Source organism: Eublepharis macularius, chromosome 5 (assembly GCF_028583425.1).
Source record: "Eublepharis macularius isolate TG4126 chromosome 5, MPM_Emac_v1.0, whole genome shotgun sequence".
Classification (NCBI taxonomy): Eukaryota; Metazoa; Chordata; class Lepidosauria; order Squamata; family Eublepharidae; genus Eublepharis; species Eublepharis macularius.
The window spans coordinates 113,648,464-113,674,675 of NC_072794.1; the positions used below are offsets into that span (position 1 = coordinate 113,648,464).

The following is a 26,212-nucleotide window of genomic DNA, read 5'->3' on the forward strand; positions in this document are numbered from 1 at the left end:
GCCGCTGGTTCCTCAGTCTCCTCCTCAATTATGTGACCACTAGCTGAAGTTGACTGAGACGAAGCACCACCGCCGGAAGTCCCCTCCAAAGGGCTTTTTCATGATAGAAGAAAGGTGGGAGATGTGCAATTATATAAAACTAATAACTATCTTTAGCTAGTGTCAGAAGCACATATTGGATAGTACCAGTGCTACCACAGTAAGGTGTGTCCTCCTTATGATATATTTCCTCCTCTCATTCATTTTCCTTCAGAATCACACTCTGCACTCTCTTGCATTTTTCACATTGTTTGCTAGTAGCAAGGTAAATATCATTCATTTAATTATGTGTGGGCAGTTATCACTTGCTATGTTTGGTTATAATTTTAGCTTTTCATCTAGAAAGAGCCTGTGCCACTCCCAATCTATGACAGAACTATATTTGAGCCACAATAGATCGTAACATTCACATCTGGTATAAATGGTAACAAAGCTTTATACTCATGAAACTTTTATTCTATCGATGTTGACTTCTGAGAACATTGTAAATCTTGGAGAAGTTTCATTTTTACCTGTATCTAGTGATTCTGTGATACTGCTGTACTCTTTTTTCTTTTTTGGTAGCAGCTGGATCAAAAAAAAATTTAGAATGGCCCAAAAAAATCAAGTTAAAACACCCCCGCTTAGTCTCTGACTGGTGGAATTGGGACACACAGAGGGGATTTACTGATCCACATAGAGTTGTATTCCCAGAGCAAGATGCAACATTTACTGTATTACTGATGAAAGCAATGGGCAAAGAAAGCAATGTAAAACTTTTGATGGAGATCTTTTCTGTGCCATCAGCTTTTTCCTGATTTTCTTAGAATTCAATGTGGATTCCTTTGTTTTGTTCAGTCCTGATTGTTCCTCACCTCTATCTTGAAGTTGGCTTTTCCCCCCAATGTGGAATTGGTGCAAATTTTCCTCATGATTGTTTCCAGAACAGAAGATAGCATCAATGATGATTTCATCATTTATGTCATAGTTGCTGACATTTTAAATTTTCTTTTTTTCTCTGAGAGCTTTGCTTGACCCTTCACCCCACTGCCAACCTTCAGTGAGACCATATTTATTGCTCCCTTGCTCACCCACTCACATTTATCCACACTCAGCTCAGCTGGACATGGTGCCCCATGGATCCTCTCTCTCTCCTTCCCTCCCTTTGTCCCTTTCAGACTTATTTATTTATGACAATGTTATTTATAGTCCACTTTTCTCACTGAAACTCACTGTGTGTGAATCAGTACAGTCAATATCAAAGAAGAAAGAGCCAGGAGGAAGAGGTGGGAAGCAATTGTGCAGGACTAGGAGAATTTGGACCCTGTCTTGGCTCTCTCTTTTCTCTCTCTCCTTATCGCTGCTGGGTGGGGGAAAGGCAAGACACAAGCCAGACTCTTAATGGGGCTTTCACATCTGAGCCCCCTTCCTATTCTGCCTCTCCTTTGCTTGGAAAGAGAAGAGGGGAAGCTGATAGATGCTTTCTTCTGCTGAGCTCTTTAAGAACTTGCCTTGCAGTGCTCTCAGTGCTCCTTTCTCTGCTTACAACAGTAATACAAGGCCGTACAGTTTTCAGAAAAGTTCTGCTTGCAAAAATTAGAAAATCATTGCTGTCACAGCAGGTTTAGTGATACAGCAACCTTAATGATAAAAAAATTATACCATTGCTGCAATTTTAGCAACATAGCAATCTGAATGAACACGCACACAAAAGGAAAAACCGTCCTTCAATGGGAGGAGAGGGAGAAGTGGAAAACAGCAGGAAAAGGGAGTGGTTGGATATTTACCAGAGATCAATCAGCGGAAGGTGGGAAAGGGGTGGGAAAGGGAGGAGCAAAGAAAGGTGAAAGAAAAGTTATGCACAGAAGGAAAGGTGACTCTGTATCGAATCTTAAAGAAGATTGGGGCAACAGTGCTCCCTTAAACTTGGAGAAAGCCCAAAAAGGAACTGGAATGACCCCCAAAGATACTGAATTTTATGCTGAATTCGTAAAAAAAACCCTGACACAGTATGGATCCAAAATAGAGGGAAATTATCTGTGCAGAATTAGTCATATTCTGCCTCCCATTTGGGATGTTGTATTTAGTCTTAGAAATGCTAGAAGTGTGCCAGAGGAACTAATCAGATCTTGGGCACATCCAGTTCCTCCCATAATTGGCTTGAAAGTATCATTGGCTTATATGCAAGGTGACAAGTATGGTTGTATATGATCTGATTGGCCTTGCTCAGGAATCCCCAGCCTTTTGGGGCCAGCCATAGGGATGGGTAAGCTGGGCGACTGCCAGGGCACCAAGCTGGAGGGGTGCCAAGCTGAGCTTGGTTGCTCAGTCAGCTCCAAGAGGTAATTTTCTGGGCTTTTTTTCAGCTGGAACGTGGTGGAACGGCATTCCAGAACCTCTTGAAAATGGTCACATGGCTGGTGGCCCCGCCCTCTGATCTCCAGACAGAGGGGAGTATAGATTGCCTTCCACGCCGTCGAGTGGTGCGGAGGGCAATCTAAACTCCCCTCTGTCTGGAGATCAGGGGGCGGGGCCACCAGCCATGTGACCATTTTCTCCTAGGGCAACCCACTGAGTTCCACCACCTCTTTTCCCAGGAAAAAAGCCCTGGTAATTGTCAATATACCATGTCTAAAAGGCAAGTAGCAATTAAGTGAAACATTGGCCCCCATCAGGGCCTGTTGCTTCTGTGTCAAAAAACTGTTCAGCAATCACCCCAAAGCTTTCCCCCTGATCAATCTATTATCCATAGTCTAGATTTAGTACTGTTGTTTTTGGATTAAATTGTGTTTGGAGTCATACCACACAAGTGCAACCATTCCCATTATCCTGGTTGTAGTTTAAGCCACTAATTCCACTTCTGTTGCCCAAAGAAAATCTCCCATGATTCCCATGTCAGACTCTGTCCTGGGTTCTTGCCTGGAAATGTATCTGCCTTCATTCAGTATGTTGCTGTGGGTTTTTCAAGGCACCTTCATTGTTCGTTGTGGAGAATACAATTGTAGTGAATTAGTTTTTGGGTTATTTTGCAGAGGGCATGAGAGGGACACCTGCGGGTGATGGCTCTGTGACCTATATGCAGCTCATCACAAGTTTAGATGATAATTGTCTCAATTATGAAAGACAAACATTGATATAATAGAGACATTTAGTTGTTGCATGCAACAAGCTATGATTTGTGTGCCTTATGAACAAAACAAGCCACATTGTATGCATCAATCACAGTTTGTCTCCTTCTGTCCCTTTGTCCGCTGCCCAACAGAAATCCTAGCCACTGTTCTAAGTGACTGGCTGTTGGCAAAACATTCATCAGCTGCTGGCAAAACATTAATATGGATGCAGGGCTGGCTGCAGCATCAGTGCTGGGAAGTTGAAGGCAGGCCTCTTAGGAGAACTTAGGGCCGCTATCAGAACCACCAAGGACCAGCCAGATCTCAGCTTCACAAAAGCCATGTTTTGCAGCCACCCCTCAAAAAACTCATGTCCACTCTTGCCATTTAACTGTATTCCCTAAAAGATATTGCAGAACATGTTCCTCAACTGGTCACTCATTCAGTATAAGGGAATGAGGCTGTCTTCATGTTTCTGGCTATTGTACAGGCTTGGAGGCTGGGCAGGGCCGTATGTACGATACCTCTGTTAGCTAGTGATAATCCCCACTTTGTGGCTAGGTTTTGACAATTTTTTAAACCCATTTTTCTTGAACTTACAAACAAGTGCCCCACTGCTCACTTTCACCTGCTGTTTTTCCAAACATCCATTTTGATAGCAGATCATATCATATCATAGCATGTCATATGATCTGAGCTTGTGTGAGAAACCATAGCACCATTCAGGTATCAAGCCTTCTTCCTAGTGTAGTAAAGCTCCAAAATACCAGTCATCTTAGAATTATAGAATCATAGAGTTGGACGGGATCTCTAGGGTCATCTAGTCCAATTTCCTGCACAATGCAGGAAATTCACAACTTACCCCCCACCCCAACTGCCCCAGTGACCCCCTGCTCCATGCCCAGAAGATGGCAAAACATCTCCAGGATCCCTAGCCAAACTGGCCTATGGAGAATTGTTACCTGACTCCAAGGTGGCAATCGGCATTACCCTGGGCATGTAAGAAGGCCATGAGAATTAAGCACTGATGTAACCCATTCTGACCTCCCCCCCTCATGATCTACCCAGGTTCACAGAATTAGCATTGCTGTCAGATGGCCATCTAGCCTCTGCTTAAAAACATCCAAAGAAGGAGAGCCCATCACCTCCCAAAGAAGCCTGTTCGCCTGAGAGACAGCTCTAACTGTCAGGAAGTTCTTCCTAATATTTAGCCAAAAACTCTTTTAATTTTCAAGCAGTTGGTTCTGGTCTGATCTTCTGGGGCAGTGGAAAACAACTCTGCGCCATCCTCTATATGTCAGCTCTTCAAGTACTTGAAGATGGTTATCATATCACCTCTCAGTCATCGTCTCTCCAGGCTAAACATTCCGAGCTCCTTCAACCTTTCCTCATAGGACTTGGTCTCCAGACTGTTCACCATCTTTGTTGCCCTCCTCTGGACACATTCCAGCTTGTCTATATCCTTCTTAAATTGTGGTGCCCAAAACTGAACACAATACTCTAGGTGAGGTCTAACCAGAGCAGAGTAGAGTGATACCATCACTTCTCATGGTCTGGACACTATGCTTCTGTTGATATAGCCGAAAATTGTATTTGCCTTTTTAGCCACCACATCACAGTGCTGTCTCATGTTCAGTGTTTGGTCTACTAAGATCCCTAGATCCCTTTTGCACATACTACTGCCAAGACAAGTCTTCCCCATCCTATAATTATGCATTTGATTTTTCCTACCTAAATGCAGAACTTTGCATTCATCTCCGATGGAATTCATTTTATTTGTTTTAGTCCAGTTTTCCAGCCTGTCAAGATCATCCTGTATCCTTACTCTGACTTTGACCATATTTGCTACCCCTCCCAATTTAGGATCATCTGGAAATTTAATAAGCATTCCCTCTATTCCTTCATCCAAATCATTTATAAAAATGTTGAATAGAACAGGTCCCAGGACTGATACCTGAGGAACTCAACTTGTCACTCTTCTCCAAGAGGATGAGGAACCATTAACTAGCACTTTTTGGGTGCGATCTGTCAACTAGTTACAGATCCAACTAATTGTAATAGGATCCAAACCACATTTTACCAACTTGTCAACAAGGATATTATATGGAACCTTATCAAAAGTCTTACTGAAATCGAGATAAACTATGTTTACAGCATTCCCCTGATCCAGCAAGGTAGTAACTTTCTCAAACAAAGAGATTGACATGATGGTTGTTGTGGGTTTTCCGGGCTGTATTGCCGTGGTCTTGGCATTGTAGTTCCGGACGTTTCGCCAGCAGCTGTGGCTGGCATCTTCAGAGGTGTAGCACCAAAAGATCTCTCTGTCTTTTGGTGCTACACCTCTGAAGATGCCAGCCACAGCTGCTGGCGAAACGTCAGGAACTACAATGCCAAGACCACGGCAATACAGCCCGGAAAACCCACAACAACCATCGTTCTCCGGCCGTAAAAGCCTTCGACAGATTGACATGACTTGTTCATGAGAAACTCATGCTAGCTCTTAGTAATCACAGCCATCCTTTCTAAATGCTCAAGGACTGGCTGTTTGATTATTTGTCCTAAGACTTTTCCATGTATAGATTTAAGCTGACAAGTCAGTGGTTACCTGGATCCTCCTTTTTCCCTTCTTGAAGATGGGGACAACATTTGTCCGCCTCCAATCTTCTGGCACCTCACCTGATCTCCCAGAATTCTCAAAAATAGGGGACAGAGGCTCAGAAATTATATCTGTGAGTTCTTTTAGTACCCTTGGGTGCAATTCATCTGGCCCTGAGGACTTAGTTCCATTTAAAGAAACTAGGTGTTTACATACTATCTCTATGCTGATCATAGGCTATAACTTCCTTCCCCCATCATGTGTTCTGTTATTGCCATGTTGAGCACCATTCCCCTCGCAGAAGAAGACTAAGGAAAAATAGGAATTGAGCAGTTCTGCCCTCTCTTCATCACCTGTTACAATTTCACTTCCCAGTCCCTGCAATTGGCCTACCACGTCCTTGCTCTTTTTCTTACTTTGAACGTAAGCAAATAACCCTTTTTTTGTTGTTTTTAGCATCTCTTGTTAGCCTAAGCTCATACTGAGCTTTAGCTTTTCTAACGTTCTCCCTACACGCATTGGTTATTTGTTTATATTCATCCTTGGTTATAAGGCCCTCCTTCCATTTCCTAAATGAGTCTTTTTTATTTCTCAGTTCATTAGAAAGCTGTTTACGAAGCCATGGCTTCTTTAAGCTTCCCCCATTTTTCCTTCTCATAGGAATAATTTTTGATTGTGCTTTCAATATTTTGCTTTTAAGAAACTCCCACCTCTCTTGAACTCCCTTCTTCTTAAGTATTTCTGACCATGTGATTCTACCCAGCATAGCTTTCAGTTTTTTAAAATTTGCTTTCCTGAAGTCCAGCCTATATGTCTTGTCTATGTACAGCTTTTTCCTTCCCCAAGACTGTAAATTCCAAAATTACATGGTCACTGCTACCCAGGGTGCCCACAACTTTCACTTTGTCAACCAGCTCTTCCTGTTGGTGAGTATCAAGTCCAAGATAGCAGAACCCCTTGTTTCCCTCTCTATTTTCTAAAAAATGAAGTTGTCAGGAAGACAAGTCAGGAATTTATTTGACCTTTCATTTTTAACATAGTTAGACTTCCAACAGATATCCGGGTAATTGACATCTCCCATGACCACTGTGTCCCATCTCTTTGTGAACTTTGTAATTTGTTCTAGAAGTTTCTCATCCAAGTCCTCTGCTTGGGTTGGTGGTCTATAGCAGACCCCCACCATAGTATCACTATTATTTCCTATTTCTTTTATTTTTACCAAGAGACTCTCAGCTGAATTTCCATGCTCAGATACATGTATTTCCTCACAAATATATACATTCTTTACATACAGTGTTACTCCTCCCCCCTTCCTTACTTGTCTATCTCTTTTGAACAAGTTGTATTCCTCAATCCTAGTATTCCAATTGTGAGTGTCATTCCACCAAGTTTCAGTAATGCCTATTATGTCATAGTCCCCTTCCTGTATTAGGACCTCAGGTTCCTCCTGCCTGTTTCCCATACTCTGTGTATTAGTGTAGAGACATTGGAAGCCATGAGTTATATACCCAGAGGTTTTTGTTTCTGTGCTTACCTGCAAGTGAATGTTTCCTAGCATGTTTCACTTCCTGCAGGTCTTCAGTGTTCCCTTCTCCAGTTACAGGCTTTGAATTTTTGTCTCTCTCCCTCATAGGATTTAGTTTAAAGCCCTCATTATCAGGTTTGCAAGGCTCTTACCAAACATATTTTTTCCTATCCTCGTGAGGTGCAAACCAGCTCTCAATAGAAGAGCTTCATCTCAAAAGCGTAAGCCATGATCCAAAAAACCAAACCGCTCCTCATGACACCATCTACGTAGCCAGTCATTTATTTGCAGCATTCTTCTTTCCCTTCCTAAACCACGGCCTATGACAGGAAGAATGGACAAAAACACAACCTGTGCTCCCAGGTCCTTAACCTCTTTACCCAGAGCCACATAATCTTTTTTCATGCATTCTGGACTGGTGCTAGGCAATATCATTTGTTCCCACATGTATCAGGAGGAAGAGAGAATAACCTGTGGGTTTGATAAGTTTTCCTACCATTTCTGACACTTCCTAGATGTATGCACCTGGTGGACAGCATTCCTGTTGAGACAACAAGTCTGGTCGGCACACTTTACCTCTACCCGTCTCAGTAGGGAGTCCCCAATTACCAGCACATGCTTTCTCCTATACTGAGGAAGGAAAGCTCGAGTCTTCTCATCTGCAGGGCCCTGAGAAATTTGTTTCAAGGTTCAAGGAGTCCGGGGGAGTAACTCTCGATCCAGTAGTCCAGAATCAATATCTGTGGGGAGATCCTGGAACCAATTGCTTAGCATCAGAGGCTCAGAGTGTCTGCTAATAATCTTGCTTCTGTGGGTTACTTTCTTCCATGTGCCCACTTCTTGTATTGGGTGCTCCTGCAAATTCTAAGATACCTTTTCTCTCCTCCTCAGGTTGCCCTCTGAAAAGTGTTTCATGTGTTCTGTCTGTGTACTCTTCACCTTCCCTTATTACATTAAGTGTGAACAAGCGTATCTCAAGTCCCTGTATCTTCTTCTCCGGCAGGGCTACCAATTTACACTTGCTGCAAGTGTAGTTGCTGTTATTCTCAGGTAAGAATACAAACAAAATACAAATTTTTTGCTGAAAAATTTTTGTCTCTCCACCGTGACTTGCCAGCCACAGTTGATACCATGAAGGAACTAGAGACCCCTTGGCCATCTTTAGGGTCAATATTTGATCAGTTCAGTCCACTCTCCGGGGAAGAGATTGACAGGACCCTGCAATCAGTTAGGCCCACCACGTGCCCCCTGGACCCATGCCCATCATGGCTGGTAAAGGCCAGTGCCGACGGTCTGCGGTCCTCATTGGAGGCCATTGTTAACACATCCTTGGGCACTGGGGTTTTTCTCGGGCCACTAAAGGAAGCCGTGTTGAGACCTCTCCTGAAGAGACCATCACTGGACCCCACTGACCAGGTCAATTATCGCCCAGTCTCAAACCTCCAATTTCTGGGAAAGGTGATTGAGCAGGCGGCAGTGGGACAGATACAGGGTTTTCTGAATGATGTCTCAGCCCTAGATCTCTTTCAGTCCGGGTTCTGGCCAGGACATGGGACGGAGACACTGCTGGTCACCCTCACGGACGACCTTCGCAGACATCTGGATTGAGGTGGTTCAGCGCTGCTGATATTATTGGATTTGTCAGCAGCGTTTGACACAGTCGATTATGATCTTCTGACTCACCACCTTGCCGATGTGGGGATACAAGGGACTGCCTTACAGTGGCTTGTCTCTTTTCTCCACAGTCTAGGTCAATAGACAATTATCGGATGAGACGTTTTATAGAAAAATTGACCATGACCCAGCCTCGGATATTGCTAGGGTAATCAAAATTGTAGTGGATGAGGCTTTGGGCTTGAATTATATATCACAGCAATTACACCGGAGCCTTCTGAATACCAGCCCACGCACTCCGGTGTTTTATTGTCTCCCGAAGATTCACAAAGAGACTCGCCCCCCCCCCCAGGACGCCCAATCATTTCAGGCTCTAATTCCATCTTAGAGCCCTTGGCTGTCTGCTTAGACAATATACTACAGCCGTTTGTAAGGAAGATACCAACCTACATTAAAGATACGACTATGTTCATCAATTTTATTGAAGAGCTGAGGGTGCCGAGGGACACCTTCCTGATGACCCTAGATGTACAGGCATTATACACCTCGATTCCTCATTCAGAAGCCAGGAGAGTCATTGAAAGTGTATTATTAAATAGACGAACAGATGATCCCCCAACCCCTTTTCTCTTAAATCTGCTGGATATTATTTTGGAGAGGAATTATTTCCACTTTGGACAACAATTTTTTTACCAAATCAAGGGAGTTGCCATGGGTAGTTCAGCAGCTCCTTGCATTGCCAATTTATTTATGGCTGATTTGGAAGAACGGCTTATTTTGAATCCAGCCAATAATCCATTTTTCAAACACATCATCATCATGAAGAGATTCATTGATGACATTTTCCTCATAATGAGGGGGCGGGACTATGCTAATGACTTTGTGAACTGGTTAAATCAAATGGATAATAATATAAAATTCACATATGAGGGACATGAACAGTGTATATCATTCTTAGATGTGACAGTATATAAAATGTGAGATACTAGGTTAGGAGTCAGACCTTATAAAAAACCTACTGACCGGTCAGCTTATCTCAACTATTCATCTTTCCACAGACGTGACCTTAAAAATAATATCCCCTATGGCCAATTCCTTCGTTTGAAGCGCAATTCCACTAGTAGTATAGATTTTGAGCGGGAAGCAAGGGATATGTGTGGAGCATTTACATCTAGGGGCTACCCGAGGGATATTGTGAATAGTGCCCTGAAACGAGCTGAAATTAGGTCACGGCAAGACCTTTTGCACCCTCAGAACACACAGAGACATGAAGATCGAGGCATAGCATGGGGATTAGAGTTTTCACATCTAGCAGGAGATATAGCCAGTACTATTAGGAGGCACTGGCATATCATCAAAGATGTGCCTGGATGTGATATACCTCTGAGGGTTGGATTCAAACGTACTAAAAGTCTCCGAGATTCGTTAGTGCACTCTGATTTTAGACCAGTAGTAGAACAACCACATTTGCCTTTGGGACATCATACATGCGGGCACTGCAATGTTTGTGCCCTGAGTGTACCACTTGAATCTATAAAACATCCCACAACAGGTAGACCACTCTATTCTAAATCGTTTTCCACGTGCTCTACACCACGAGTGGTATATATAATCCAATGCCCCTGCCCTTTGGTATATGTGGGAAGCACAAAGCGACCAGTAAAAGTGAGAATAAGAGAACATCTTTCCAAGATCCGCACAGGAAACCTGGAAGCCCCTTTAGTGGATCATTTTGCTAAAAATCATAACAATGAAAGGGAACTAAGATACTCTGTTTTAGAAGTGGTGCAATTTGATTATAATGACAATAGGAGGCTATTACAGAGTGAAGCCAAATGGATTTTCAGAATGAACTGTACAACCCCATATGGATTAAACAGTGAGATCAACTTTGCAGTATTTTTGTAACTAACAGATTTATTGAGGTATGGTACCTTTAAGAGAAGTGAATGTAGGCATGTAGCCAGGATTACAAAAAGAGCTCGTTACTACAGACAAGCACCTGCTGTAAATTAGCGTTGATTGGAATTGGAAAGTTTCTATCTGGAGAGTGTGACTAGGACTATTATGTGCATGTAAGTATGTTATGCAACGTATGTAAGAATTTTATACAAGGTTTTACACTGTGTGTAAGGAATACTATACAATGTTCAATATACTAAGCAAGGGTGGTTTATATTTGTTAATGCTTTTATGTTAGAGAGGAGACCAGGATGAAGGGAAACCGAAACGAGCAACTCTAAACTGGCGGGCTCGTTGCCACCTACCTGGAGATCCAGAGGGATCCTATCAGGCTCTTCTGACATTGCTGTTTTTGAACATTTACCGTATACTGACCATCCTGTTGGCATCACCACATATTTGGAGTGTGAGGACATGAGGAAGAATCATTCCAAGAACTGTCATTACTCCAGCAAATTTGTATAGGAAGTTATAGAAGTATCATTGTCTCTTTGCAGCTATTATGGGACATATGTGTGTATTTATGTAATTGTATATGTACACATTGTAAATATTTGACCGATTGTATATCTTTTATTCACATGATGAGCAAGACACGAATAATAAGATTTTGAGTAAATAATTTATTGATTTATTGGGTTCCTAGGGCATCCTGCCCTTGGTGGTAATTATCAATATGCAGATGACACCCAACTGTATCTGATGATGGACAGCTGGCCCAGCTCAGCCCCAGATGTCCTGGAACATGCATTTGCAGCCATGACTTATTGGTTGAAACAGAGTCGACTGAAACTGAACCCAACAAAGACGGAGGTCCTGTACTTGAGCCACGGAGGACTGGATTTGGGACTCCAGCTCCCTGCTCTCGATGGGGCACAGCTTGTGCCAGTCCATAGGGTTAAGAGCCTGGGGGTGATCCTAGATGCCTCCCTGCAAATGGAGGCACAGGTCACAGCGGTTGTCAGGTCTTCTTTTTTCCACCTGCGGCAGACCAAGCAACTTGTCCCTTACCTGTCTACCTGTGACTTAACTACAGTGATCCAGGCAACGGTCATCTCTAGGTTAGATTACTGTGACTCGCTCTACATGGGCCTACCCTTGAGCCTGACTTGAAGATTACAGCTGGTGCAAAATGCAGCGGTGTGCATCATTATGAAAGCACCAAATAGGGTGCATATTACACCAATATTGTGCGAGCTGCATTGGTTGCCAGTGGAGTATCGGATCAGGTTCAAGGTCTTGGTATTGACCTATAAGGCCCTGGTTAGAGTTCTGGTTAGACATGGGCACGAACTGCATTACAAACCCAAAAAACCCACGAACAGCCTGATTGGCTGTTCATGATCCGGCGGTTCGTGAGGGTCCATGGCCAATGAACCAGCATTCATTGGAAGCCCGGTTTGTTGTGTTCGCCTGCGGTTCATGAAGCCAGACAGTCAAGCACCATCAATCAATTCCCTTGGAAACGGAGCTGGGGGAATGCCTGAACTCTGTCTGCACTCCTTCTGTCGCCCTGGAAACCCGAATCGAAGCCCAGCTTACCTTGATCGGCAGGTCTTCCTTCCAACCATGGAGCTGCAAATTGGTTACAATTGGTTACATGAGAGAAAACACCCGGGGGAGGGAGGGGGAAGGGGGGTGTTCTGTAGCCATGGGCACTCCGATCTCATCCCTGCAAACCCTGATAGGCAGTTCTGACGGCCAACCCCTTGTACACTGGGCCAGCGTCAACTGGTGGCTCTAATTGTAACAAATGGGAGTTTCCTGGGGGCCTTGGATTGGAGAGGGTATAACTCCAAGATCCCTATTGCAATCTTGACCTAACTTGGGTGCTAGCTGGAGGAGAGCCTGCTAAACACTCCCTGTGAATATGGGCTCCCTAAGTCCAACGGGGACTGTTCTGATGCCTATGAACTACGAACCTCGAACTAGTTCATCAGCGGGAAATGTTCGTTTTGGTTCGCTGGTTTGGGTTTGTCGTCGGCACCGAACCACGAACTGCTGGTTCATTAAATTTTTTTGGTTCGTGCCCATGTCTAGTTCTGGTACCCTTACCTGACATTCTGGTACCAACTATGGTATAACTGTGCATCAGCTTGTGATATTGTTGTCTCAGAAGCCCTTAATTACCTGTTGTTAATACCTATTATTTATATGTCTGGGGATATATATCACAGCAGGGGTTCTACACTGTTTGTAACACTTTAGAGTAATTGGATGAGTTAGAAAGTTCTAACAGTTATGAACTGATCTCTTTTGTCCTACCATATTCTACTTAGGGCAAACTACACACTAGCATTTTGTGAGTCTCATTTTGTCAAGGAGATGTTCATAAAGAGAAGGCTTGGAAATAGGGAGTGGGGGAGTTAGTGGGTTGAGAAATCATTAGGAACATCCCATCAGCTACTAGACCAGTATGTTTTAGATGGCTAGCCATGTTGGTTTCCAATAGAAGGGCAAGATTTGAGTCCAGTAGCACCTTAAAGACCAACAAGATTTCCAGGGTACAATCTTTCAAAGAAACAAAACTTTTTTATTTGGGGGGCAGGTTACTTTGTGTAGACTACTCTAGGCCTCTATTAATTATCCTCTTTCTCTTTAAATTTTTCTATAATATAATAAAATAAAAATTTCAACAAGGAAAAAAAAAGAATCAAAGCTGGAATGGGTCCTGACTCCTGAGCCGTTATCACCTGGTCAGAAAGTAGGAAGGGTGTTGCAAAGAAAGGAGTCAGGATGCAAAGATACAATACAAAATGTATTTGGATTGATTAAAGCAGGAGAGAAAATGCGGAAAATTAGCCTCTGTAGTGAGATAAAAATCCCATGTCCCTATTCAGCCCTGTGGGGTCCATTGTTCAGAATTTGTGAATGATTAAACCATGGTGGGGGCTGGTGCTAGGGGTTTTGGCACCTGAGGCGAAATACCTACTTGTGCCCCTACCCACCCCGGTAACCAACTTGATATTGTAGGCTTAAAAATGATGAATTTTAAATACATCTCCAAAATTATACCTTTTACAGGTTTTCCAGACTGCTTTCAGTATTCTTGGTGATTGGGAAGGGCGGCGGCATAGCGTGGTTGTGGGGCTCTCTGGGCAGGAGGTGGCGACTCTTGCCCCGTGTGCGCACGCAAAGCGTGCATGTACTCTGGCCCTGCATGATGACATCACTTGTGACATCATCGCACAGGAGCGCCCCCCCCTCACCTGAGGCGGGCAGCAGTGGTGAAGGGGCAGGGAGGTGGCCTGCTTCCCTGTTCACCGTCCTGCTCGCTGCTGCACCGCCAGGGCCCCCAGCTCGCTGGGGGCCAAGGCGAGGCAGGTGGCAGCGGCAAAGGGGCGGAGAGGCAAGCAGGGATGCGGCCTGCTTCCGGGTTGGGGGGAGGGTTGTCGGGGCCGGCACAGTGCCTCCTTCAGAGTTCAGCACTTGAGGCGGCTGCCGGCACCCCCTCCATGAGTGCACTGGGCCTGATGCAGCCACAGAGAAGCATTTGAGCTGGTACTCTTAGACTATAATTGTGCCCGAGGCAGCAAGTATAGATTGTTATCTGAGACTTCCTCCAATATATTCTGAATAACAAAGTGGTCGATGCTTACAAAACATCCTAGAAGAACTATTCTTTAGATGAAATATTTCTTGGGTGATACGCTTTTCCCCTCCATACCCTTCTAATTTGAATATTGCCATTTGTGTTCATTATACTTCAGTTGGAGTCCAAACTGTTGTTACTTACATTGCGTGGAACTGGCAATTCCTTGCCTTGCCAGATGCTCCCCTTCCCTTGCACCAATACTCATGTGCAACACCAGTTAGCTCTGACAGGAACACAGAGATGAGTCTGGTTATACTTTGCTCTTACAGCTTTGCTTTATTTTGGATATATAGCAAAGAGATCTGTCTGCATGTCTATCCAGATGTCAGATATTTATAGCTCTATTAATGGCAAAATCCCATTAGTATCAGTTCTGTTAAACAGGTTTTTCAGTGTTTGGGTGATTTATACTCATTTGTATTGCCTTTAATCCATGTTAGAAATTGTTAAAGGAGAAGGGGAGTTGTTGAAATGTGAAATTGCCATAGGTGTTTTGTTTTGTAAGCATTTTTAATTTTTATTTATGTAGCGTTTCTACTTTATCTTTCTGGGCTGGTCTTGGATCCATTGGTGCACCTCACTTAGGGGCCCAGATTGTGAGCCAGGGCAAAAACTCATAGGAGTTCTTGCCTCTGGCCACACCCAGACTTAAATACCAGTAACAAAAGAGGGAACAGATACTCACCCTATATCTCACTCAGCAAGTAGAGATGTTCCAAGTATTTTCCTCCTCCTTTAACCATGTCAGATAGTAAATGCCTCTTGTGTGCTAGAGATAGCTTGCTCTTGCATTGGATGATAAGACTCAAGCTGGTGCAGACTGCTGCGGCTTATTTACTCCCAGAAGCTAGATGGAGCATGCATATCACTCCCAGTCTGAAGTCACTGCATGGGCTTCCTATCAGCTACTGAGCTCAGTTCAAAGACATCACATTCAAAGCCCGTCATGGCCTTGGCCCCTCAAATCTGTGCGACTGCCTCTCCCCTAAGCTCTGCCATGGCAGCTTTGCTCATCTGGACAGAATACTTCTACAGATATCTCTCTGCAGTTGGGCAAAATCAACAGCTGCCTGCACAGTGCTTTCTCTGTGGTGGCCTCCACCTTATGGAATGGCCTGCCTCGTCAGGAAAGCCCCCACTCCCCTGGCTTTCCACAAACGATGCAAACCTAATTATTCAGAAGGGCTTTCTACTCAGATTATAGCGCTATATCGTAAGAAGTAGCTCAGTAGCCTTGGTAGAAACAGGGACTATATTCTACTCTTGTTGGGTACTGTCTGCTGATGTGTACGTGTGCCTTCGAGGGAGTTTCCACATTGCTAAACATGCCATGTAATTTAGTTATGCTTTATTTCAGAAAGATTTCTTTCTGTGCTCGGCTCTATGCTTGTTTTTCAAATTTCTACTACCATACCCTATTGTATCTCTCACTGAATGTCCTACTGCTGTTTATTATTGTACTTTGCTCAATGAATTTCCTAGCTGTTGATTATATTGTATTTTCACTCGCATTGTGTAATCTACCTTACATATCAGTGAGAAAGGCAGACTGTTATTGTTGTTGTTAATAATAATAATAATAATTCAAAATATATCATCATCGTTATTGTTAAAAAGTAGAATGCTCTTTCATGGTTCATATGGAGCCAAAGTCTAGTTTGATAACACAATATGTGATATTTATTAGGTTTGTGTTCTGTCCTTTCTACAAAGAGCTCAGGGTGGTATACATTATCTCCTCCTCCCATTTTATTTTTACTACCTCCTGAGGGGTAGATGAGGCTGAGAGAGAGTGGCTGGTCCAAGCTAACCCACTGAGTTTCTTGGCAGAATGGAGATTTGAACCCAGTAGTCTGACATTGTAACCATTATACAACACAACCTCTATCTGTGGTTTTTTATTCATAGATTCATGATACTGACACTGAAGTGCATGACACAGTACATTGCTGAAACTTAGTGAATTCTGTGGATGTTATGATATGTTATGATATTTTGAGGGGCCAGTTTCGGCCCCTGTGAAGTGTGGGAGCATGCTCGCTGCTGGGCACAGTGACATCACTTGAGGAAGTGACATCGTCATGCCTGGCAGAAGAGCACCTGCTGCACACTGGCCTGGGAGGTTTTTTACCTCCAAGGCCTGTTCCCTGGGCCTTTCCTCCCCACTGGCCAAGTGAGAAGTGTGGCAGGGGGCAGAGGCTTGGAGCAGAGGATCCCCTGCCCCCACTGGGGGAATGAGATCCCTAGTACAATCAATTTTATCACCTCTGCGGTCTTCTGCCTTTTTCTGCTGCATAGGTATACCAGGCTTGTATTATCAGAATAAAAAGAATTGGTCTGATTGTGCATCTTCGGTTCCTATGACAACATTCTTCTCCAAATAAAAAAGAATAAGACACATATGAATCTAAATATAGGTCAATAACTTATTCCTCTGTTTGTTTTTTGCAGTAAATCAAAATATCCTACTGCACTACAGTTGTAAGACACCACTTTGCCTTGTTGAAGGAATCTGGGAACGCTGGATCTTAGCCAAATATTCAAAATGGTAATGCAAAGGTATTTCCTAACATATGTGGGAGTGGTGCTCGCTTTATACCTTCATCACTTCATCAGAGCCATTGAAGTCCCTCGGGATCGTAAGTCCACTGACTTATTTTCACACTTTCTCAATTCGTATATCTAGAGAATGACATTCTTTACTGGTCAGAGAACTTGTTTGTGAAGACTGGTTAGCAGCCCTGTGGTTTTGTGTGTGTATGTGTATCCTTGAGAAAGTCACCCAAGCACCATAGCCATTGCCCATAAAAACATCCAGTAAGGTAAAACCTAGAGTCAATCAGAAACTGCAATTTTGTCCAGAGTGTGTCTTTGAATTCTGTTTTTCATGAGTAAAGAGATAACATGTTTAAAAATATGGAGAATTCACATGACCTAAAGTTCACTGTAGATTGAAACTGCATTATGGATGTTTTCATATGATTAAATTTGTTATGGGATAGAGCAATTTTCCATATGTGATCAGGACTGTAATATTTTCTCAAGTATTTGCTGTTGATTTTCCAGGCAACTCAGGGTCATGAAAATAAGCCCTCACCCAATTTATTTTATTAGCAAGCATAAAATGGCTGACCTCCTGTGGCTTTTAAGAAGCTTACCAGTGGAGTGACTAGCAAATGGTTAAAGAAGACAACATTAAAGCACACTTCCAGTGCAAAACTGAAGCTGTTTACAGATTAATGCACAACATCTGTGTTGAGTTATTTATACAAGTAATATAGACTTGGGAAGCATAGATCCTCTTCCTTGATACTAAATACAGAGAGCCAGTTTACCAAGTGGTTAAATGTATACTGTGGCCATACAACAAAGCCTTACAACATCGTAAACACTTTATTAAAAAAAAATGTGATGCAAATTTTTGTGAGCCTGACCTCATTTTTTGAACTCCGTCTCATGAAAGCTTATTCTGCAATGCTGGGTTTTTAAAAAAGTCTGTAAGGTGTTACAAGACTCTTTTTGGTTGCAGTGCATAGTTGCCCCTCTGGAATTTGTACTGTGGCAACATTTCCATTTCACAAATAACTATATTTATCCATTTTTTGTGTGTAATTTTTTAAAAAATCTGGTGGGTGTAGTTCCATAGACTTCCATAATGTAGACTTGGGAAGCATAGATTCTCTTCCTTGATACTAAATACAGAGAGCCAGTTTACCAAGCAGTTAAATGTATACTGTGGCCATACAACAAAGCCTTACAACATTGTAAAGACTTTATTTAAAAAATTGTGATGCAAGTTTTTGTGAGCCTGAACTCATTTTTTGAACTCTGTCTCATGAAAGCTTATTCTGCAATGTTGGGTTTTTTAAAAAAGTCTGTAAGATGTTACAAGACTCTTTTTGGTTGCAGTGCATAGTTGCCCCTCTGGAATTTACACTGTGGCAACATTTCCAGTTCACAAATAACTATATTTATCCATTTTTGTGTGTGTAATTTTTTAAAAAATCTGGTGGGTGTAGTTCCATAGACAAATCTGGTGATGTACAGTGAACACTCTGGATATATGAGTAGACATAGGCAGGAACAGCATTACAAACAGAAAAAACCCACGAACAGCCCAATCTGCTGTTCGCAAGCAAGCTGTTCGTGAGGCCCCATCCTAAATGAACAGGTGGTCGTTAAAAGCCTTGTTTGTTGCCTTTGGCAGTAGTTCGGCAAACCAGACCGTCTGGTGCCTGCTGCAATCAATCCCCTTGGCAACTGGAGGGAGGGAGGGACTGAACTCTGTCTGAACTCCTTCTGGCTTTCCTTCTGGCTTTAACCTTTCAAAGTACTTCCAGCAGAGAGTCCCGGTTATGCCACTGTGAAGAGAAAATGACAGCCAACGGGGAGACCCGTAGATCATGCCTTTCCTGGGGTGCAATCTCTCTGAAACTTGGGGGGTCTTCAAAGGACAGTGAGGACTATGTACCCTGCAAATTTGGTGGGTATTGGACATTGGGAAGGTCAGTTTGTGGGATGTTTAAAGGGCCCTGTTCCTTGCACATGGCAGGAAAGGGCCCTTTAAACTATCAGCTGGCAGGCGGCGGGGGGAATCCCCCCTGCCGCCTGCCAGCTGATAGTTTAAAGGGATCTTTAAAGGGCCAGGTAAGTGGGTTTGAGGGGAGGGGGGCTAAGTGGGGGTGGTTGGGGGTGGGGGTGGTTCTGGCCCCCACGAACAACAAACATGTCTGGGAACAGTCCATGTTTGTCCATGATCGTTGTTTGTGGATGGCACCGAATGACGAACAGGTTGTTCGGGGGGGGGGGGGGGGTCCGTTCGTACCCATGTAGTGAAGTAGTATGAGTAGTAAAGATTTTCTTCACAGTTAAGTGGAAGTGTATGCTGGCTGTCGTAAGGTAAAATTAGGTGTGCTTCATGTCCCATTCTTGTCCGTTTTAATAATCAATCAATCAACCAACCAATCATTCAATACTTTGTTGCTTCAGCACAGCCATAGCAAATAACAAAAAAGTACAATATTATTAATACAAATTACTACATCATAACATTTAAACCGAAATTGACAAAACTCCATCAAGATCTTTAAATCCATAAAATCCATAACAGCATGTAGTATAATATAATACTACTAAAGGGAACTTATTAATACCCTCAAGTAAATTAAAACTTACTTCCATAGTCTTAACTGTATTTTGTTTACCGATGTTACAAACTTTGCCACTTGCATTGTAATCCATTTATCCTTATCTGCCAGCAGCACCACCAATTTATCTTGCTCTGACCTCCCTGGAACCCGTTGCAGAATATTTCTAAGATATTTCTCCCAAATAGTTACAAATCTCGGGCATCGAAACATAACATGGGACATATCTTCAATGGATTTATGATCACAGGAGCACACACAATCAGCAAGTGGGGTCTTGTTATAACAGCCTTTCAGAACTGCCTAATGAAATATATTCATCCGAGCCCTAGTAAACGACGTCCTATATTCTGTGACCGTTAGGTAATCAAAATAAGCTGGCCGAGTGTCCGTTTTAATAAAATGTTTATGTAATAACTGTATATAGGTGTAGATGTGCAATATGTACATTTACTCAGCAGTAAGAGAATATATTGGATTGCAATGACACTTCTTATGACACTTGTATCAAACTCTGCAGTGCCAGTGAAGTTCCTTTCCCTGCATAGACTAGTTTACCTTACACTATGAAGTTCTATATAATTATAAACTGTTTTTAATAGCCACTAAGATTTGGCTTCATCCTAACTGGCTTTACTTAAATGTGAAGCTCTTTATTCTGTAGGCTGTCTCATCAGGGCTGGCTACTCTACTAATAATTACATGCTATCAATGATTGCCATGGAGGTGCTCCGTAGTGGACAAGAGAGACTCATTAACCCCCTTCTCAGGCAGATATTATCATCAAGAAACATGTAGGCTTTGACTCCAGGGGAAAATAATGCTAGTTGACTATTAGAAAATCCTGGTGTAGAACAATTTATAATTGTTATCGATCATACTTTTTTAAGGTTAATAATTCAAAAAGTGTTTATATTCTCAAGGGGATGCGGAATGGTTAACTAATAATAGCCATAACAATGTATTGTAGGCCAGGATTGCACATCTTAGATTTGTAAATCCAAAACACAGTCACTGATTTTGAGTTATTCTTTCATGTATACAAGGCTTTGGAATGAACTGTGACCTAACAGAGGATTACGCTTTTCCATCAGGGATAGTATTGTAGAGCTGACATACACATGGCATCAGGCATGAGATAACAAGCTGAAACAGCTTTCCCTCGTACATATCATAAGTGTCTTCCTGCCACTGCTGAACAATTAAGGCATCTAATGGTGGTTACAGGGAGACTCTCTATACAGCCCATGTGTTGAGCCGTACTGTTCTTGTTTTTTTAATAACACATTTTATGTATCTAAATTAGATATATCCCACTTTTCTGCTAAAAAATGCCTGAAGAGTCACCAGCCTTCAAGTGGGGAGTGGAGATCTTCTGGAATTACAGCTGATCTCCAGATGACAGAAGAAAAAAATTTAATTTAATGTATTCAATTTATACTCCGCCCTCCCCCTCGCCAGCAGGCTCAGGGCGAATCATAACAAGGCTTAAAACACATTACACAGTTCAAAACATTAATACCATTAAAAGCATAAAATACTACATACCACAGTTTAAAATACCACATCTATATAAATATAGAAACAAGAAGCATAGCAGTACATAATCTGGATGATCACCTTTTCACCATCTCCAAAGCATTTTTACCAGAAAAATATGTGGGAGATGGAAGATGTCATTGGACGGGAGGGCATATACTTTATTCCCCCCGACTAGGGGGGCACCGCCTAGCATCAACCATATGCCTGGTAGAACAGCTGTGTCTTACAGGCCTGGCAAAATGCTAACAAATCTTGCCGGGCCCTAGTCTCATAAGACAGAGCGTTCCACCAGGCTGGGGCCAGGACTGAAAAAGCCCTGGCCCTGATCGATGCCAGGCAGGCCTCCCTAGGGCCAGGGATCTTTAATAGATGTTTATCACTCCAGTGAAGAGTCCTCTGGGGCTCATATGGGGAGAGGCTGTCCCGCAGATACATCGGTCCCAGTCCACATAGGGCTTTATAGGTTAGTACCAAAACCTTGAACCTGATTTGGTACTCCACTGGTAACCAGTGCAGCCGGCGCAATACCGGTGTTATATGCCCCCATATCGGTGTTCCTTTGATGACCTGTGCCGCCGCATTCTGTACCAGCTGTAACCGCTGGATCAGGTTCAGGGAAAGTCTAGCGTAGAATGTGTTGCAGTAGTCCAGCCTAGAGGTGACCATTGCTTGAACCACTGTAGTCAAGTCACGGGATGATAGATAGGGAGCAAGTTGCCTGCCTTGTTGAAGGGAATAAAAGGAAGACCTGGCAACTGCAGTAATCTGATCCTCCATTGTCAGAGAGGAGTCAAGAATCACCCCCAGGCTCCTAACTCTCAGAGCCAGTGTAAGCACTGCCCCATCGAGTATAGGAAGCTGGGGTCATAAATCCACACTTCCACGACTCAAGTACACGATCTCCATCTACGTAGGGTTCAGTTTCAGCCAACTTTGTCTCAACCATCCAGCCACGGCTTCAAAAGCACGCTCCAGGACATCCAGGGCCGATCCTGGCTGGCCGTCCAACAACAGATAAAGCTGTGTGTCATCTGCATATTGGTGACACCCAAGCCCGAAACTCCACATCAACTGGGCGAGGGGTCGCATAGAGATATTAAATAATAATGGGGAGAGTATTGCTCCCTGTGGCATACCACATACTAGTGTCCTACAGGATGAGTCTCTCCCCTAGCACCACCCTCTGTCCCCAATCACAGAGAAAGGAGACTAGCCACTGCAGCTCTGTCCCCTGATTCCCCACATCAGCAAGGCAGTGGGTCAAAAGATCATAGCCGACCATATCAAACGCTGCTGAAAGATCCAATAGAATCAGCAGAGCTGATCTGCCCCAATCCAGATGCCTGCGGAGATCATCTGTGAGGGCGACCAGCAGTGTCTCCACCCCATGTCCTGGGCAGAAACCAGACTGGAAGGGATCTAGGGCCGAGGTCTCCTTCAGGAAACTCTGCAGTTGTTTCTCCACCACCCGCTCAACCACCTTACCCAGAAACGGGAGGTTCAAGACCAGGCAGTAGCTGAGTGGGTCGGCAGGATCTAATGATGGTTTCTTCAAAAGAGGCTGTACCACAGCCTTCTTTAACGCCCTAGGAAAAACTCCAGAGCTTAAGGACAAGTTTACAATCACCTCCAAGGAATCCCGTAGTCCATCGACTGGCTTTTATCAACCGTGATGGACACAGGTCCAGGGGGCATGTAGTAGGCCACACCACCTGCAGAATCCTGTCCACCTCCTCCCCGAAAAGGGGGGTGAAACGATCAAATATCTGCCCCGGAGATGGCCAAGGGGCCTCTAATTCATATACTGTGTCAACTGTGGCCGGTAAGTTGCGGCGGAGAGATAAGATCTTATCAGCGAAAAAGCTAGCAAAGGCGTTACAGCTTATCTCCAAATTCAAATGTTGACAGTCTCCACCTGAGTGGGAGACCAGTGAGCGCACCACATTAAACAATTTAGCCAGGCGTGAGCTAGCTGATGCAATGGAAGCTGCATCCATCTCATAGGATCTCATAAGCAACCTATAAGATGTTCTTGCTTCCTCGTCATGAGATCGCCGCCACACGTTATCAAGTCATCTTAGTTCTCGTTTCTGTCGTCATAGTTCCTCCATATACCAAGGAGCTCGGCAATTTCGGCAACTAAGAGGGTGACGGGGCAATTTCATCGATGGCCTCTGAGAGTCAGACCTACCAGTCCTCCACCAGCTCATCTAATGAACCACCGTGGAGCATCGGTTCCTGCAGGGCATTCTGGAAACCAATTGGATCCATGAGTCTCAGCGGGTGAGCATAAATTTGCTCACCGCCCTTGCAGGGGGGGGTGGCACACCCAACTGAGCCTCCAGTACTGCGTGGTCTGACCACGGCACTAACTCTATTTTGTCCAGAACCACATCCAGTCCCATCCCGAAACTCAAATCTAGCGTGTGGCCCGCTTCATGTGTAGATGCCAATACAAACTGGGAAAGTCCCAGTGTTGCCATCGCTGACATCAGGTCTGCAGCCTGTACATCATCAGCATGGACATTGAAGTCCCCCAGCACTATCAGTCTAGGGTACACCATGGCCCACTCTGTGAATACCTCCAACAGGTGCGGCAGGGCGTCTGCTGGTGTGCTAGGCAGTTGGTACACCAAACAGACAGCCAAATATTCCTCGGCACTCCTCACCAGTCCCACACAATCAATGCCAGAGCTCCGGGACAGGAAGTAGCCTGAAGGAGAAACCCTCCCGGATGAGGATTGCCACCCCTCCCCCCCAACACCCTGTTTGTGACTGATGAAGGACCGAGTATCCCGGGGAGGTCAGCTCACCCAAGGCGACTATTTCACCCTCCCTCACCCAAGTCTCAGTCACACATACCAGGTCCATATTAGCTGCTGCAAAAATATCACACAGTGTTCTAGTCTTATTATTTATGGATCTGGCATTGCACAACATCAGTGTTGAAGGGGAGTTTTTCCTAGCTCCAACACCAGCATGTCTCAGGATGGGACATAGGCTAGAACGGCACCAAGCCTTTCCATATCTCTGTGGCCTTCTCCCTTTTAACCGAGTCCCACCGCCATACCTCCCTCATCCCCGGAGGACTGGGATCCCTGGCCCTGGCTTGGTTGCCCTCCCCACATCCATCATCATCACATCACAATACACAGTATCCTTTAGCAGCAGGAAGCAGTACCAGTTCTAATAGCACAGAGAGTAGCACCAGTTTTAATCCAATAGATTTCTATGGGTCATCCAAGCAATTTCCACCTAATCTAATGACATCCAATGAAAAACCAGGGCCTAAATCAATTTCAGTATTCCAATTCAATTCAGTTCATAATATATCCCACCCCCCATCTACCCAGTTTCACATTTCAACTTCCGATTCCGGCATTTACTATCTTGCTTAGCAATTCCAGTTTGCAGCAGAACTTTTTTTTTCTCATTTATTTTGAGAGAACTCTTAAAAGATTCTGTGATTCAATTAGGGCTGTTATGGTTGTTTTGGAGGCTGGGCTCTATGGCATTATACCCAACTCTGGTCCCTGCCCCACTCAAACCTTGCCCTCCCCAGGCTCCACCCCAAATCTCCTAACCCAGAGTTGACAAACCCTACTGAGGTGGTTACACTAGCAGAGTAGATAGGCTGCTATACAGAAACTATTTTAGCTGCCTTTTACATACTGTGATACAATGTGGAAACAGCCCTTGTATGCAGCACTGGGCATTAAGGATCACAAAAGAGCCCAAGCCTGACCTAGGCTGGCCTGATATTGCAATTGTTAAGGTTGGTTCAAGACACTGTGATAGTCAAAAGAGGAAAACAATCATCCTAGAATATGCAGCCTGAACTGATGCAAATTACAACTCTAATAAAAATAATACCTTTTAAAAACAGTCTTTTAAAAGCATGTTCATTTGTCTTCTGGTTCTTAAGGATTCATAATTTAGCAATATTCATATAAGAACCTTTTTTTAAAAAAAAAAACCCTGCTTATCTTAGCATTTTAGCCAGCCTGGCACCAAATGGATTTGTTGTTTGTTTGTTTATAGTTCTTGGAGGCAATTTGTCATATATCTCTTCTTCCTAGGAAATGTAACAGAAGAATCTTCAGCATAATTAATCTAATGGCTGTCCACACTGTCCATGTTTGATAGAAATGAATTGACAGATACTTCCTATCCAGAAAACAGACTAAGCATTAGCGATAAAGGCAGAGTTCTAAAGCAAATATACACTCTTGTGCACTCTTGGGGCTTCATACAGATATTGGTTCTGGGTCAGTCAACACTGTGATTTCTGGTAACTAGAGTTCAGTGGAGAGACAGTGCACTCCTAAGCAGTTGCACCCATCTCAGTGCATTGAAGTCAGTGAGTTTAGGATGCTGTAGCTTTGCTTAGTATTGCACTGCCAACCTTTCACTGTTTTAGTTTTCTGTAGATTTTATTGAACGGTCCATCTGCCTTTGCTTAACTAATACTAATACAGGAGCTTTATTTATAGGGACATAGATAATTTTACTTTTGCAATGAGGTTTTGATTGCTTGCTTAGAGTCTGGTTCAACTCTATTAAGAATTCGGCAAACGTTCTGATATATGAGCCTTCTAAAACGAAAACAGGGGCAGTGAAGTCCAACACAAGTGATTTCTAAAAAAGGAGCTTCCCGTTTGTGGTTTTTTCTTCCTTTGGAATAAAGAATGAGTCATTTTGTCTAAACAAATGTGTTATCAGACCTTTAAAAAGTCACAAAAAGACACATTCAGTGTTTGTGCTATTAGTGGAGGAGCATGAAAGGTTGCAGTGCCTTTTAAAATAACATTTTGCGTTTCTTAAAGTTCCTTTCATTGAGGGCTTAATTAGTACTTCACTATTACCATTTAATTCCCACTATACTCTGGAGAGGCAGGAGGTAGGTATGATTAGTTCTTTTTTATAAGTGAGGAAATTGCAGTCAAGTTTTCAGCAATTACTTTCAGTTTGTCACATTTCCTTGTGCTATGCTTAAAATTTGTAGCATGTTTGCAGCAAATGTTTATCATTCATAAAGACCAGTTTTTGAGGCACTTGTGTCATGTACCCAGGGTTGCCAGATCCCCCTAACTTGAAAACAGT

General features: G+C 43.5%; 1 protein-coding gene across 18 annotated transcripts in view; it reads left to right on the forward strand.

Annotated features, from left to right (window-relative positions):
• Positions 1-26,212, forward strand: part of NFASC (neurofascin) — a 328,885-nt gene that overhangs the window by 124,809 nt on the left and 177,864 nt on the right. For 17 of the 18 annotated variants that reach the window (XM_054981817.1, XM_054981826.1, XM_054981820.1 and 14 more), the window contains exon 3: positions 16,872-17,059. In XM_054981817.1, the coding sequence (XP_054837792.1) occupies positions 16,966-17,059 (94 nt within the window). In that variant the 5' untranslated portion in view covers positions 16,872-16,965. Of the gene's footprint in view, positions 1-8,257; positions 8,300-16,871; positions 17,060-26,212 lie in introns of those variants that run through there. The other variant, XM_054981819.1, reaches the window with a different exon arrangement.